At 55.6% G+C, this 16,271-nt stretch overlaps 1 protein-coding gene across 9 annotated transcripts; it reads right to left on the bottom strand.

The window, feature by feature from the left end:
* Positions 1–674: 674 nt before the first annotated feature.
* Positions 675–15,896, bottom strand: CAMSAP3 (calmodulin regulated spectrin associated protein family member 3). Of its 9 annotated transcripts, none has more exons than XM_066344702.1 (19): positions 15,619–15,896; positions 9,599–9,852; positions 9,150–9,272; positions 8,975–9,070; positions 8,721–8,753; positions 7,807–7,854; positions 7,416–7,554; positions 6,446–6,585; positions 6,268–6,361; positions 6,140–6,194; positions 5,920–5,993; positions 5,622–5,691; positions 4,103–5,525; positions 2,855–2,994; positions 2,501–2,772; positions 1,982–2,081; positions 1,502–1,710; positions 1,306–1,424; positions 675–1,214 (listed from the first exon to the last, which is right to left on the bottom strand). In XM_066344702.1, exons 1-19 carry the CDS (start codon positions 15,764–15,766, stop codon positions 909–911), a joined length of 3,843 nt encoding a protein of 1,280 aa, XP_066200799.1. In that variant the 5' UTR covers positions 15,767–15,896; the 3' UTR covers positions 675–908. The 9 variants fall into 9 exon arrangements, with proteins under 9 accessions (XP_066200799.1, XP_066200804.1, XP_066200802.1 ...); XM_066344707.1 differs by having other exon boundaries at positions 1,502–1,614; XM_066344705.1 differs by having other exon boundaries at positions 4,103–5,474.
* Between the last annotated feature and the right edge of the window lie 375 nt (positions 15,897–16,271).

Here is a 16,271-nt window from a genome sequence, read left to right as displayed (position 1 = left end):
AGGCTGTTGGCCAGGACTGAGGGTGGTCATGTGAACAGGGAGAAGCGGCAAAGATAGAGGAGGGCTTCAGAAGGTGAAATGTGCAGTAAGAAAGCTGGTGGCACTGAGAAAGCTGGTCCCTCACCTAGCATGCCAGAGCTGCAGGGAGATGGAGCTCAGCCTGGCTCAAGCTCACTTATGTAGGGCCTACATCTGAGATGTCCAGTGGCTGTGCTAGGAGGCAGCTGGACCCTCAGATGTGGAGCTTAGAGGAGAGAATATGGGACTCCCCGGCTCGGGGGCAGTAACTGAACCTAGAAAGGTAGGCAGGCAGCTGGAGGAGAAACAATTGAGTTTAGTGGTTGGCCATGGACCAACTGCCGGGCAAGGCAAATGACAACAACCACACTGAGGAGGAAAGCGAAGTAAGCAAGGATGGGGAAGGCCCTAAGAGAGGAGGGCTGATCAGAAGCCTCCTGTGTCTAAGAGGTCAGTAAAGGGGCTGAGAAACTGTTATGGGGATGGGGTAGGGGCATTGGCAAGGAAGTCATGACCTTGGCTAGAGCTGTGTTGGGGCCAGCCAGGGAGCTGAAGAGACGAGCAGGATCAAGAGCAAAGAGGAAAACGGGAAAACCATCTCAGGCAGGTATCACCAAGTGTCCCAGCCAGCCTCAGGCAGATATTGGCACTCAAGGTCTCTTTAAATTATTTTATTCAAGAAGGTAGGGAGGACAGATGGGGGACTGAGCTGAGCCCTGAGTCCCTGAACCTCCCAGCTCAGCCTCCATAGCAGGACAAGACGAAAGTTAGAGGGTGGGGACTCCAGCCTCACCCAGACAAGGTTGGGGGCAGATAGGACCCAGGAATACCACTGAATGTCCTCTAGGCTGTCTTCAGAGGGTGGTGGCCAAGCACCACCCGGGGCAGGGCTATTTGGGGGTACTGCTCCCCTTCTTGGGAGTAGTGGGTTTCTTGCTCTGCCAGAGATGTCCCTGGATAGTGAAGGCATCCACACTCATGGACATGGTCTTCGCAGGAATCTGGGTGAAGCGCTTGCGGTCTGAGTTGTACTTGTAGATGCCTTCGACCATGGCGGGTGTGACCGTGCGGGGGCCATAGCCCGCCAGCCGAGACAGCTCCTCTGTCTCCCCTGACAGGGTGTAGAGGGCCCGGAACTGGCAGCTTGAGTCCCGGAAGAGGATCAGGAAATGGTTGGCCTTGCTCTTCTCAATTTCCTGGTGGGTAGGGGAGGCAGTCAGCCAGCCTGCCAGCCCAGCAAGGCCTCAACCCTCCCACTGGCTTACCACCCCCTGGGCACAGACTGACCTCAAGAATGCGGTTCTTCTGTGGCTCATTCACCTTGCCTGCCAGGCAGCAGTGTGACAGGGCATTGTGGATGATGAACTTGTTGGACTTGGCACTAGGCTCCTTGTATAGCCGGGGACCTAGGGGGCGGGGTAGTCAGCCAGGGATGATCAGGGACAGGTAGCACCCAGCACTTGCCACCTGAAGCCCCACTTACCTGTGTACTCAGGCACTGATGCAGGGGAAGAGGCGTTGCTGCCATTCTCCCAGTCACGGTCACGGCTGCCGGGCAGGCGGCTTGGGGACATGAGGCCTGATGGGGATGGAGCCCTGCAGGGGAAAAGGGATGGCACAGAGGTGCAGTCACTGGTGGGTGAGGCTGCCCCGTTAGTATGCCATGGACTAGGGAAGGGAGAGCCTGGAATCCTGTGCAGAATGGAAGACAAATGTATGTGGTATCTACCCCAGTCCATGCAGTGGCCCTCGTGTGCTCCCAGCCCCTTCCCTCAGGCACGCTGAACACTCGGCTGCAGAGGCACACACATAGGTCCCGTCCATCAGGTACACAGTTCCACTTGTGCACACACGTGTCCTTTCAGCCCTTTAATGGCAGATGAGCACACTCATGTCATATTGCTCAAAATCTCATACACGCACACACAGATTTTGAGACGCCACTTGCCTAGGCCAAACTCACCGAGATGTGGACCTCTTCACACCAAGGTTATTGGGTGCCTCACTGGCCACGGTTGACAGTGACAGGGTGGACTGGGAATAGACCTTGCTGAGCCGAGAGCCTGGGGACAGAGGACATTGGGTTAGATCCTAACTGAAGTCCCATTACCTCCAGAAACGCCCAGTTGGGCCTTGCCTGGCTAGCTGTCTAGGGAGGAAATGTGAGGGCATCCCTGCCCAAGACCCTCACCCTGTGCAGCCCCCAGCAGAAATATCTCACCCCCAAACATACCCAAGGGCCTCATCCATTGAGCCTTGGAGAGAACTCAGGGCCAGCTCCCCCAACAGCCCTCACCCTACTGCAGCCTCACATCCCTCTGGAAGTCCACCTGGCAGGCAGCAGGCTACTCCTACCTGAGACCCTTTTCACCCACATTTGGCCCTCTGCAGCCCTGCAACACATCCACCCCCTCCCCATAGGCCTCATTCTGCAAACTGTGGAAAGGGGCATTGGGCAGGTCACACCCCACAGGGTCCTCACCCAGCAGGCAACGGGCAGGGCTTCGAGCCAGGGCCGAATCATCACAGCAACCAGAGCGTGGCCGGGAAGCCCTCCGCCCACCCCGGCCTGGCCCTCCGGTCCCCAAGGCCCGCGGCCGCAACACCTTGTCCAGGTCGTCCATCAGCTTCAATTGGGCCCGGCGTTCATACTCAAGCCGTGTGAACTCCCCACGCCGGGGGCCCACCTCTTCTTCAGCTGTGGCCCTGGCAGTGGGGGCCGGGAGGCCTGGGGCCACCTCCTCGTGGGCCAGCCTACAGATGGAGGGAATGAAGCAGTCAGACAGGTCATGGAGTTCCTGGTGGCAGGGGTCCCTGGAACTAGGGCCAGCCTCACCGTGCAGCCTCCTCCCTTCGCTGCTCTTTCTCAGCCTCCTGCCACTGTTTCCGCCGCTGCACCTCCTCCACCCGCCGCTGTTGCCGCTCCAGCAGGTTGGCCCGCTTTTGGGCCATCTCGTCCTCGGGCTTGTCTTCATCCTGGGGGCAGGCACTGAGTCCACCTGGCTGTCTCTCTGGTACAGCTATAGTCTGATCAGTCAACCCAACCTGCCAGCCACTCACCTGTCCTTTTGATTTTGTAATTGTTCTAGACACTTTATGCATAGCCCTGTGTTCTGGGTACTGGTGTAAGAGGGACAGGGAGGACCTGGGTGCTGCTCCCAAAAGACACTTAACCCAGTAGGGAAGACGATCTATGAAAAGGCAGCTACCAGTCTACACTGCAGAGAGGCACCAAGTGAGGCTTCCTGGAGGAAGCAACCCAGAGAATAAGGACTTAACTGGGGAGAGGTGAGGAGAGCAAGCCAAGCAAACAGAACAAAGGCCTCAAGGCCTGAACAAGCCTAGCAAGCATGTGAAACGAAGGCTAGTGTGGCTGGGACGCAAAGCTGGGGGGAGCTGGCACAGAGCAAGATCAGGGTGAGCAAAGCCTAAGGAATGGTTTTAACACTAAGAGCAAGGGGAGCTAGAGAAGGGTTTTAACAGGATAGCAACAAAGACCAATCTGTTTCAAAAATCTCTCTGACTGCTCCTGTGAAAATAGCCAGGGATTTGGGGGAGGGGGTCAGTATAGACCAGTCAGGATGTGATTGCAGGTATCCAGGTGAGAAATGGTAGCCCAGGCTGGGGGTCTCGTGAAGACGAAGAGTGAGTGGGTGTAAAATAGGGTCAGGAAGAGGGAGTCTGAAGGAGATAGCGTGAGGGGAAGGAGATGCCATTGAAGACCCTTGCCCTATTTGTCCATTTTGTCTATCACCCACTCATCTATCCATCTGTACACCCCTATCTGTCTACCCATCTACCTTCAGTGTGTCCACCCACCCCACCTATCTGTTCACACACACCCTGTCTGCCCACTCCCATGTGGCTACCTAGCTACTCTTCCACCCACCTTCTGTCCATCCATCAGCTCCATCTATTTGCCCATCCTTTGGAATGCCCTATTCACCTGACCATGTGTCCATCTGCCCATCAAGGCACCTGTCCACCCACCTCCTTACTCCCTGACCATCTATCCATCCCTTCCATCTTTCCCTCCCTCCCTTTCATCCATCCATCCATCCCCTCACCCACTAAGGTGGCTTACCTTATAGAAGAAGCCCAGCCCGGTGCGGGGAACTCCCTCTGAAGATAGCTCTTCCTCTAAGGAATCATCAGCACCAGGGGGGCTCCCATCTCCCTCATTCTCAGCTGAGGGCTCTTCTAGGCTGCCCAGTGGAATTTCGATGAGGCCTGGCCTGGCAATGGGCTCCTCAGGTGGTGACCCCTCTGCCAGGAGGATGGAGGAGCGCGTCTGCACTGGCACCTGGCTCGGCGAGAACTTACGCAGGTGGGGGAGGTTGTCTACATCGTGGGGAGGTGTTAGCACCCTCGTCAGGGGCGCCAGTCGCAGCTCTGCTGGCCGTGCATGCTTCGGACTGCGGGGCGCTGGGCTGGGACCTGGCCCTGGGCTGCGCCGGGCAGCTGGGGCACGCCGTGTAGGGCTGGCAGGTGCAGCTTTGGAACCCGTCATGGGAACAGGGATGACCCACGCAGCTGGAGGTGGGGTAGGCCCAGGGGTTTCGGGTGGGGCTAGGAGCCGCTGTTGCTGGTCGGTGAGCCTCTGCATATCCCGCTGCAATGAGCTCAGTGCAGCACTCAGCTTGCTGACTGCCCGGTTATAGTCCCCAAGACCCTCAGGGGGCACTGGGCCAAGTTCTGGTGAGAAGGTCACGGCCTTGTGCCTTGGAGTTGGCTCACCCTGGCCCTCGCCTGCAGGCCGTTCTCCACCAGGAACTGGACCTGGCTCTGGCTCTGGCTCCCCTCCAGCCTCCTGTGGTTGCACCTGCAGGAAAGCACTCTTGCCCAATCGCTGGCGGTGCTTGGCAAAGATGGCCTCTATCCGTCGCTTCTGAGCCTCAATGGCCCGCCGTTTCTCCTCTAGCCGGGCTCCAAGCTCGCTCATCTCTGAGCTCAGGGCCTCAGGTGCCACTGGGGTGGATACCGGAGATCCCGCACCAGCCTCAGCCTTCACCAGCTGCTTCTTGCGTTCAGCAAAGCTGGTCATCTTCACTTCAGAGTTGCTGGCAACTGGGGATGAAACCCCCACCATCAGGGAGCCCTCAGACAGGGCTGGAGGCTTCAGTACCTCCCCTGCCAGGCAGGGAGATAGTTTTGAGGGGCCTTCAAGATGAGGCAAGTAGGAAGGTGGTTTGTCGGGGGGGTAGGGGGAGGCCAGTGGGGGTTTGGAGGGCCCCTCAGGCGAGTGGAGATAGAAGCTGCCATCGGCAGCCCCATCTGGAAGTAGCCGGGGCTCAGCACTGTGGATGATCTGCAGGGCCTCCTCGATAGTAGGCAGGTCTCCAGGCTCTGGTGGTAGGTGGGCAGGCGTCACTGCCGGCACAGGGCGCAGGGGGCCCAGGCTGTCTGAGCTGACAGAGCGAAGTAGGACCGGGTCTCCCATGACGACATCCACATCGCTGTCCAGGCCAAAGGGGGTGCTGAACGACACAGCCTGGGAAAGGGGACGGCTGGGTGGCCAAAGGGAGGGGTCAGCCCCTAGGTCAAGCCCTGGCCCCGCCCTGGCCTGGCCCTCTCCACTGCCCAGGCCCTTGAGATGCACTCACCTGAGCTGCCGATTCCAGGCCTTGCCAAGGGCCTCCATGTGGGACATGGACGGGGAGGACTTCAGTGAGCCTGAGGAGGGGTGGTGAGTGGTCTCTCAGTGGTCATTATAAGGGGGTCACTAATGGGTCATTATGTGTTACTAGGGACTCCTGTTGTGCCCCTGGGGAGGTCAGTGTGGGGCTCAGTGTCACCATGTGCCAGAAGGACCCAATGGAGGGGTCACAAGTTGACTACATGAAGTCAGCTGGGGCAGTCTTCGGGTGGTTTCCAGACACAAAGCCATCTCCCTGCCCTCACCTGTGGATCCTCGGAGTGGGGACTGGGGACCTCCAGATGACAGGAGTGGATGGCGGAAACTGAAGACAGGAGAACTGCCAAGAGATGCATGTCAGCCACAGGGCCCCTCCCTCACCTCTCCCAGGATAGAGAGCAGAGCGTCCCTCAGCCCCATCCCATTGACCGTCCAGGAGGAGAAGCCCATCATGGTGTGGACACCGACCCAACGGGAAAAACATACCTACTGCCGCTGCTGTTCTGAGGGGTGGAGGCCTCTGTGGCTTGGGGGGAGGCAACTGCAGCAGAGAGAGAAGGGTCAGGCAAGGCTTGGCCTCCCCTACCGTACCCAGACCCAGAGCTATGCCTCACCATGACGATTAGGCAGGTCCTTGGCCTGCACAAAGTCAGGTTTCAGCACCTCAAAGCACATGAACATCTCAGCCAACAGCACCACCAGGTTGATCTAGAGGCAGAAGGCAAGGTCATCCTATGGGACCCAGGGCCCTAGATGCTCACGTTGGCCCACCAGGTCCCAAGATGACCTTACCTTGAGGGGTGGTGGCACATAGAGTAGGTCCTCAAGGGTCAGCGGGCAGCCACGAGGAAGGCGGGAGGCGCAGAAATCCTGCACCAGCTGGAGGTTGTACAGGCTGTCCGCCACAGACATGGGGTCCTTGAGGCACACCTCTGCAGAGACAGAATGCCCAGGTCTATGGGAAGGAGAATGGGGTCCCAGAAAAAGGAGGGCCTCCCATGGGTCTGGTGCCAGGCACCCTTCACGAGGTGGGTACTATGACAAGCTATTCCTCGGGTCTTTGCATCTGCTACTTCCAAAAGTTGGGCACTAATTCCCTCAAGGACTCAACTCAAAAAGCTTTTCTGGCCTGACCAGTGGTAGCACAGTGGATAGAGTGTCAACCTGGGAAGCTGAGGTCCCAGGTTCAAAACCGCAAGGTTGCTGGCTTGAGCATGAAATCATCAACATGATCCCAAGGTCACTAGCTTGAGAAAGGGGACACGCTTGGCCCCAGTAAAGGCATGTATGAGAAGCAATAAACAACTAAAGTGACTCAACTATGATATGAGTTGATGATCCTCATCTCTCTCCCTTCCTCTCTCTCAAAAAAAAAAAAAAAAAATTACCAAGCACTTTTAAAGGCACCTAACATCTGGAATATTCTTTCTTCTGGATGAACTTACTGTCTTTCTCTCCAAACGAGAATGTGAACCACCTGAGGTCTGTACTGTTCTCACTGGGATCCCTGGCCTCTAAAATAGCACACAGTTAACTCTACAAATATTTGTTGCAGGAATGACTCATATGAAGCCAGAAAGGTTTAGACACTTATGTGAAGTCACACAGCTAATTAGGAGAAGGGAGAGGTTTAAATCCAGGTCTGCCAATTCTGGAAGCTGCACTCATAACGACTGCACCATTCTGTGAACAGATACCTACATGCTGGGTCTTAGGACACTGGCTCCCAAGGGCGAGGTCTGGCCCAGGCCTGTCCACTCACCCTCAAGTCGTAATAGCTGGGGACAATAGCAGTGGATTGTGGCAGCCAGAGCAGCCCCACTGGCCAGGTCCTGGAGGCCAGTCACAGTGGGAAAGCAGGGGGCACATCGGGCTACTGTACGGTCCTTGCGGTATCGGATCTGCAGGTGGGAGCCAGGTCAGGTCAGAGATCAGGCAAGCCCCCAGGTCAGTGGTCATGCAGGCTGGGCAGGGAAGCCTGGGGGTTTCTGCCCAGAGGGGGCATGAAGTTAGGGGTCCAAGAGCCAGAGTGAGGGCCAGCCTGGAGCAGGGGAAGGGCAGCAGCGAGGCAGAGGAAGAGTCTGCAAGCAGCCAGGCCAGCAGTAGGGGCTGGGGCAGGGGCTCCTGACACCCTGGGGTGGGGGATACATTACCATGGGGGGTTTGCTCCCCGACTCCTTCAAACAGAAGGCAATTGCGTGCTGGGGGGAGAGGAGTAGCCGTCAGCTGGGCGGGAAGGGTGCTGACTTGCTGGCCACCCAAGCACACGTCTGGGGGGGGAAGCCCTAAAATCTGTCCTGAGCCCTTGGCTGTCCAAGCTCCCTGACTATACTCTGGCTGGCTTTGGGGATCCCAGCTCCTCCCAGCCTGGAGGGACCCCATAGAACAGCCTTCATGCACAGAATCCTCCCACAAAAGACCCAGGCCCTAGCTCAGGGAGGGGGTGCAAAGGAAGCAGGTAGGCAGGAGAGGAACCCCCAACCCAGACCCAGGGTGGGAAGAAAAAGGCCCTAGAGTGAGAAAAAGTGGGGACCCCATCCAGTGCAAAGCCTCTCCCCACATGCAGGGGTCACTTTCCCCTTGTGCTTCAGTGATGGCACCTCCCAAAGCTAGGGTCTCTCTTCAGGGAAGCTGAAGTCTCAGAAAGAATCTGCCACCTTCTGGGGTTGAGGGACTTCCTCTTGGCTAAAAGGGGTCTTCTCCATGTGCCTGGCCCATTAGGATCAGGATCATGTGTCTAATGGGCTGGGGTCCTCCCTTCAGAAATGCCAGATGACTCCCTACCTCGGCTCAGGTGGACAAGCTAAGAGAATTCTACCGTTGATTGATGGAAGGGGAGATTCATCCCTCCAGGTAACTGGGGAGGAGTCTGCCCTCTCAGTGAATAGCAGAGATCCCCCCCCTTTTCTTGGGTCACAGAGGAGTTCTCTCTGTCTCCCAGGACTGGGGGTGGGGGGTCACACCTCCTTTGCTCACAGCTGGGGGGTAAGTAGGAGAAGGAATAGACAGGCAGGCAGACACAGAGCAACAAGCAAGGCAGGCAGAAGGGGCAGACAGCCCCACTTACAGGAACCAGCTTCCAGTACCAGCGTGTGGGACACTGACGCCAAAGAGGCAGAGAGGGGATGGGCACAAGGGAAGGGAAAGGGAAGGAATGGGAGGAGAGGGGAGGGGAGGGGAGGGGAGGTTAAGAGAGAGAGAGAGAGAGAGAGAGGGATAGTCACCTCCAACACCCTCAGTGCATGAATGGTACAGCCCTGCCCTGCCCTGCCCACCCAGCCCTCTGACTGTCCTCCCATCTATCTATTGCCTGAGTCTTACCGAGGGCTGCACTGGCGCCACCCCATCTGCAGGGGCTGCAGGAGATGTTCTCTGAGCTGCTTCCTGCTCTGTCTTCTCCTGCAGCCGCCGGATTGTCTGGGGGGGCAGGAGAAGTCAGTGCTCTGGTCACTGGTCAATCCTGGATCCTAGCCCATCCTAGCCCAACCCCACCTACCGTGTCCACCCAGAAAATGAGCTTGTGCTCCAAGCTGGCAAGGACCAAAGGACCAGGCAGTGTCTTTGTCCACTCTAAGGCGAATGCAACCATGAGAGCATCAATGACAGCTAAGTGGGCTCCCTGTGGGGACAGGGGTTGAAGGGTGAGACCAAAATAAGGAGGAAGAATATGGAAGTGGGAGGTGCTTTAGGGATAGGGTCAGGGTTAGTGGGGTGGGGGTGGGGGGTTCAGGAAAGGGACCAAGACAGAGGTCCTGGAAGAGCCACTCCTGGTGGGCTGGGCTTTGAGATCTTAGGATCTAGTGGGCCACCAGCCAAGTAGTATTTTTTGGAAGGAGCCATGACTGGAGGAAGGAGTACTGATGGGAGAAACCAGGCCTGCTGGAAGGAGCCAGACCTGGTGGGTGGAGTCCCAGAAAGTGGAAAAGCCCAGTGGGCGCGGCCTACCATAAGGATAGGCTGGTGTCTCAGGTCGGCCTCCTGCACTGGACGCTCTGGCAGTGAGGGCACTGTGCCTTTCCGTGCCAGCAGGGCCAGAAGTGCAGAGGGGCTGGGGGGTGTCTCGAGCTGCGGCAGCGCCTGGCACCAGGCTCTGCAGTACAGCTCTGCCGAGAGCAGTAACCGGGTCACGGGAGGCTTCACGTGCTCCTGTGCATACTGGTCCGTGTAGAAGGGCTCCCACAGCTCCGAGGGCACGTGCTCTGTGCAGGCGAGGGAGGGCGAAGCAGGTTACCGCCACTGGGAATCTACCCCCACCACAAACACACAATCACATGGCTGCAATTAAGGGGGACCTGGACCAGGGAAGATGGCACTGGGAAGAGCCGGGGAGGACCTGGGCTGAGACAGGAGACACAAGTGTAAAGGAGTTTGCCAAAGGAAGAGGTGATGGTGTTCCAGGCTGGAGGGAGGGGCTATGCATGCAAAGGTCAGGAGGTGGGAGAGAGCACAAACAGCAGGGTTAGGGCAGGCTGGGAGAGGTCTTGTTGGGGGTGGTGGAGGTAGGGGTGAAGGGCAATAACAATGACAATATCAGATCATCTCTTGCCCTGGGTGCTGCAACGCTAGGAAGCAGCAGCCAGGGAACAATTGGTAACTCCAAAATCCAAGCACAGAGAAAAAAAGTAACCTGCCTAAGGCCACATAGCTGACCAATGATGGAACTGGAATTCAAATCCAGACTCTCAGCTTGGAGGTTGTGGTGGGATGAGCTGTGGACTTGGGGACTGGCTGGCAGGGCACCAAATGGGGGAGACGGACAGACTGCAGACACTTTGAGAAGGGGTGAGTAGTTTGAACTAGGTGACGAAAGGGAGGAGGTTGAGGAGGGTGAGGACAGTGCCCAGGGTTCCATCGGGTATGAGCGTAAAATGGGGAAAAGAGGTGGTGACTGAGATGGGGGTACAGGAGGCTGAGAATGAGGGGCTGGGGCTTAGGAGAATAGTGAGATCATGTCACAGAAGCAGCCACAAAAACCCTTGAATGAGACGGCAGCGTAGGAAGAGGCTTAAGGAATCCCCACATGGAGTGGGGTGGTATAAGGGTGGGGAGGGAAAAGAGCAGAATAACCTGCCAGAAAAATCCAAGAAGGCCGAGGAAGAGGTGACTGAGGCCAATGTGGGGGGACCTGCCCTCATGCGGTTCTTCCAGGGAGGCCCAGCTCTCATTCCAGTCTGAAAAGTTGTTTTGTATACTGAGGTTCTGTGTGTGTTTGAAAAAACGAGGCCTGACCTGTGGTGGCGCAGTGGATGGAACTTCAACCTGGAACCCTGAGGTCACCGGTTCGAAACCCTGGGCTGCCCAGTCAAGGCTCATATACCAAGCAATCAATGAACAACTAAAGTGAAGCAACTATGAGTTGATACTTCTTGCTCCCCACTCCTTATCTCTATAAAATCAATAAATAAAATCTAAAAAACAAAACAAAAAATCAGAAAAAAAATAACAATGAAGAATGGGGGCATTTCTCTTATTGCTCAGAACACTTGGACATGACCAGACCTTCCTCAAGTGCCTCTCTTTCTCCTGCCCACAGGACTCAGTCATCCTGGCCTTCAGTTCCTCGCTGGCTGGGCTCTTTCCCCACCCCCTAAGATCACACTTGACCTTCCCACTTAACACACCACCCCTGTGGAGTAGTGTCTGCTCTCTGCCCCTCTCAGCTCAGCTCCTTGAAAGAAGAGTTCTCCAGGCTTCACTTCCTTCCAGCCTACCCTCACCCCAACCTCCCTGATCTGGTTCCTGCCCTTCCAGGTCCCAGCCTCCTCAAGGCCAGCAGTGGCCATCCAACACATAATTGTAGGTCCATATCTTGCCTGGGCTCTCTGCCCAGGACCTCCTTCTTCTGGAAACCTTCCTCCCCCCAGTGTCTCCCAGCTTCCCACCACTCAGTTAAGCCCCCTCCACACATGACCCTTTAAGGCAGAGATCCTGACAGCTGTCTTAGCAGCCTTGTAAATGGACATGCTCACCCCCCACACAAATATACTATGATGGCATCCATTGCCATCTGAACATCTGCTAAAGTCATGGCATCTCCCATAATCCTTAGCATCTTGCTCCAAACATGCCTCTTCTTTCTGTTCCCACTGCAGTAAGAAATCATCATCTCTCCTTCACCCTCCTTCAACAATCAGTTTCAATCTCCTGGCATCCTTCAAAGACAAACCCTTCTTCCCTTCTCTCCAGCTCCTACTCATTTCCTGTTCCCATCAGCAAAAATTAAACAAGTTTCTTTTCTGCTGGACTTGTCAGGGCCTTCAAAATGAAAATGTGAGATGAGATTATTGCTACTGATAGCTAGTGTTTACTAAGCACTTCCTCTATACCAGTGTGTCTCCACCTCTGCTCTGTTGGCATTTAGGGCTGGATACTTCTTTGTGTTCCGCAGAGGGTGGAGTAAGCTGCCCTGAACTGTAAGATGGCTAGCAGAATCCCTGGTCTCTAATCACTAAATGCTAGTAGCACCTTCCTCCCAAGAAGTGACAACCAAAAATGTCTCCAGACAGTGCCAAATGTCTCCTGAGAGCCAAAAATTAACCCTCCACCTTATATCTGGTTGAGGCCCACCACACTATACTATAAAATGTTTACTAAGCATGTACTATAGGGCAGTGCTGTCCCATAGAAATACAGTGCAAGCCACATATGTAGTTTTAAATTTTCTAGTAGCCACATTTAAAAATTAGAAATAAGCAGCCTGACCAGGCAGTGGCGCATTGGGTAGAGCGTTGGACTGGGATGCGGAAGACCCAGGTTCGAGACCTCGAGGTCACCAGCTTGAGCAAGGGTTCATCTGGTTTGAGCAAAAGCTCACCAGCTTGTGCCTAAGGTCTCTGGCTCGAGCAAGGGGTTACTCAGTCTGCTGAAGGCCCGCAGTCAAGGCACATATGAGAAAGCAATCAATGAACAATTAAGGTGTTGCAATGCGCAATGAGAAACTAATAATTGATGCTTCTCATCTCTCCGTTCCTGTCTGTCCCTGTCTATCCCTCTCTCTGACTCTCTGTCTCTGTAAAAAAAAAAAGTAGAAATAAGCAACATTAATATATATGCCGCCGAAGCAAGCGCAAACAACATTAATTTAGTAACATATTTAACCTGATATACAGTTGACCCTTGAACAACATGGGTTTGAACAGTATGGGTCCACTTATACATGGATTTAAAAAAAACACACATATATATCTTCTCTTCCTTATGATTTTCTTGATATTTTCTTTTCTCTAGCTTGCTTTATTGTAAGAATACAGCATATAATACATAGAACATATGAAATAAACGACTGTTTATGTTATTGGTAAGACTTTCAGTCAACAGTAATTAAACTTTTTGGGGGTCAAAAGTTATACACAGATTTTCAACTGCGCATGGGGCGCAGTCAGTGCCCCTTGCCCCTGTGTTGTTCAAAGGTTCCCGTACATCCAAAACATTATCATTTCAACATGTAATCAACATTAAAAAATTATTAATGAGATAGTTTATGTTCCTTTTTCTTTTTATACCAAGCCTTCAGGAGCCATTGTGTGTTGCATTTCCAGCACATTGCGATTCAGACCAGCTATGTGTGCCTCCTGATGGCCAGAGGGAACAGCAGCTATAGGCACCACTAGCATTTACTTACATCTAACCACCTTCATACATTTGGTCATTTATTTCTTACAGCACTTATACTCCTGTTCCCATTGTGCCAATAAGAAAACCAAGGCCAGGACAGTTGACAGAACTTGCCAAAGTTCACACAGCTAGTTTCCCTATGCATTGCATTGCTATTCCGAAGACATTAGAGACTGACTGCGCTATTTCCCAAACTTGCTAAATTAGTAAGGGACCCTTTCTATCTTATCTCTGATCTAGAGCGCTGCTGAGCCCACCTGCCTGCATTGCTGCCCAGGCTCCTCACTCCTGTGCCTTGGCTTCACCAGAACTACCCTTCCCCAGCCACAGTCCCCCCTGGGCACTTCTTGTCAGTCCCCAAACACTTTCTATAACTCCCCAGTGCCCTCAGATCTTCACCTATAGGCTGAGAGGTCCTCCTCAGTCTCACCAGCCTCCCTCATCCCTAGCCTCCCTCGGTTATTGCCAGGGCCCCCTTGTTCTTCTCAGAGAACTCCTTGTTGGTCTACATGCCATGCTTTGGTAAGTGATTTCCTCCCTCTGGCAAACTCCTATGCATACTTCAAGGTTAAAGTTCTCCTTCTAGGAAGCCTTCCCTTTTCCTCCCCTTCCTGGAAGACTTCTGGGATTCCCTCCTACCCGGGGGCTCTGTTGCACCCCTCTACTTATCACTCAAGGCAGCAGTGATCTGGTTTTATGTCTCATATCCCACTCTCCCACATCCAACCCCCAATCTATCCTGAGCACCCAGTACTGGCCAGACACCCAAAAGGGATCAGGTCAGAGTCCCAGAGTTCATGAATCAAGCAGAGTTTTGTTCCCTACTTCCCTCTCAGGGCCTGGTGTCTCATCTTCCTCAGCTCCCTCTGTTTAAAGAAGATAGGTGGGGAAGAGATTGAACTTGACCCTCAGGGAGGGTGTCACACAGCACAGGGAGCTGGGTCAGTGCATCAGTGAATTTCTTCAGGGGACCTCACTTTCCTTTCTGTGAAATCGGAGAGTAATTGCTGCTGTCCCCTGGCCAGGGGAAGATGAATAACATTACTGTTATTAATAAAAACACCGATGCCAGCACCAGTCATAGCAAGCATCTACGCAGCATGTACTGTGTGCCAGAGAGTGTGAAGAATTCTGTAGTGGGGCTCTGTCCTCTGTCTTCCAGCAACCTTGTGAAGTAAGGTACTAACTGGGACTTCAACCACTCTTGTATTGTCCTGGCACGGCATGGTGGGTGTCCCATACACAGCTGTGAAATGGATACAGAAGTGAATGAGTGCCTTCTTTCACAGGGGGGAAATTGGAAAATTGGTAAAGTTAGTCCACAGTCTGGAGGAGCTAGGACTCAAACCCAACTCTGATTCCCAACCATGAGCCCTCTATGTCCCTATAACCTGTGATGTGAGGGGCTGGGGCCACCTGTGTCTCTCCCCACCAACTGCCTTTTTTCCTCAAGCAGATCCTTGGGGGCAACCAGGCCTCAGTGTGGGCCCTGCACGCAAGGGTGCAGAAAAAGAGACCGGGAGAAAGAGACAGGCTCGAGTGAACCAGGAGAGGGACAGCTATCATAAGACCCACACCCAGAACAGGTTGATCTGGGAAGGCTACTGAGGGAGGATGGGCTGTGCCCAGCTGGTGCCAAGACCAGTGGGCAGGACCAGTGGGTGGGCAGGGCGTCCCCCAAGGAAGGCCCAGTCCTTAATTAACCCATCTTCACCACGACCAGTCCCTGGCTCCCAGCTCTGGCATGTGTCCCTGACTGAGCCTGCCCAAGGCCTCCAATCCTAGGCACCCACCCACACCGCCCACTCCGGTGGCCCGACTTCTTCACACAAGTGGGCCTGGGAGAGGGAGTAGGAGAAGGGCCTGCACCCGGGCCCCTGCCATTGGCGATCTTGGAAATGGAACAGTAAGTTCCAGCTGCCAGCCCTGGCCATGGCGGCGAAAGAAGGGGTTCCCGGAGCTCCCCGCCCCACCTGCAGCGCAGGCAGCGCCGACGCGGGGTGTGTGTCCGGGCCTCCAGGTGTGTGTCTGGGGTGTGAGTTAGGAGTCCTCGCGCGCATGATGCGAGTTTTTAAAGGGGAGGAGGGCGTGCAAGGCAAGGCCCGCAATGGAGACTCCAGGCGACCCGCAGACACCACCCCGCTCACCTAGGGCCCCGACGCCGGTTTCGAAGCGGAGCTGGGCCGCCGGCCCCACCCCCACCGCGCTCCCGCAGCCGAACGACCAAAGTCCACAGCCCGAGCCGAACAGCATGCCCGGAGGCCCGGGGACCCCAGCTGCCCGTGCTATTGTTCCAACGACCTCGACCTCCCAGTACCGCCCCCCGCACCTGCCGCCCCTCCAGCGGGTACCTGCACCCCCGAACGCGGCCCGCAGCACCCACGCCAGGCTGGCCGCTGCCTTGGCCCTCGAGAAATCGTACTGGTCCAGCGACTTGATCTCGGGTACCAGAAAGGTCCTCCGCAGCGGCCCGGGCCCGGGGGGCGCCGCCTCCACCATGGCGCTGCCTGGGCTGCGGGTGCCTGCTCCGCGCTCGCTCCAGCTGGGCTGCGGTGCGCTCGCACCCGGGGCGGAGGGGTCCGCCGCCGCCGCCGCCGCCGCCGCCGCCGAGCCAGGTGCGGCCGCTTGCGTTCGCGACGCAGCGTCAGCCCCGCCCCGGGGCGGAGTCCAGGTGCGCTCCGCCCCCGACCCGGTGCCCGCGCCCCTCTTCTGCCCTAGCCGCAGCGGGGAGAGGGGACGGAAGCTAAGGAGAAGTGTGTGTGTGTGCGCGCGCGCTGGTGTGCGCTCGTGTGTATGTGTGTGTGTGTGTGTGTGTGTGTGTGTGTGTGCGCGCGCGCGTGCAAGTGAGCGCACTGGAGGGGATGAGGGACTCTGAATGTGTGTGCTGGCCCAAGTGTGTATCCTCAGATGTGAGCGTGAGCATTTGTGTAGGCTTGTCTTCCGGGCCAGGAGACAGGTAGCGTGGGTGCACCTGTTTCTGATTGTGTATCGTGAACGTACGAGA

This window comes from Saccopteryx leptura, chromosome 6 (assembly GCF_036850995.1).
Source record: "Saccopteryx leptura isolate mSacLep1 chromosome 6, mSacLep1_pri_phased_curated, whole genome shotgun sequence".
Classification (NCBI taxonomy): domain Eukaryota; kingdom Metazoa; phylum Chordata; class Mammalia; order Chiroptera; family Emballonuridae; genus Saccopteryx; species Saccopteryx leptura.
The sequence above is the reverse complement of the archived record's forward strand: the minus strand, read 5'-3'. Positions and strand labels throughout refer to the sequence as shown.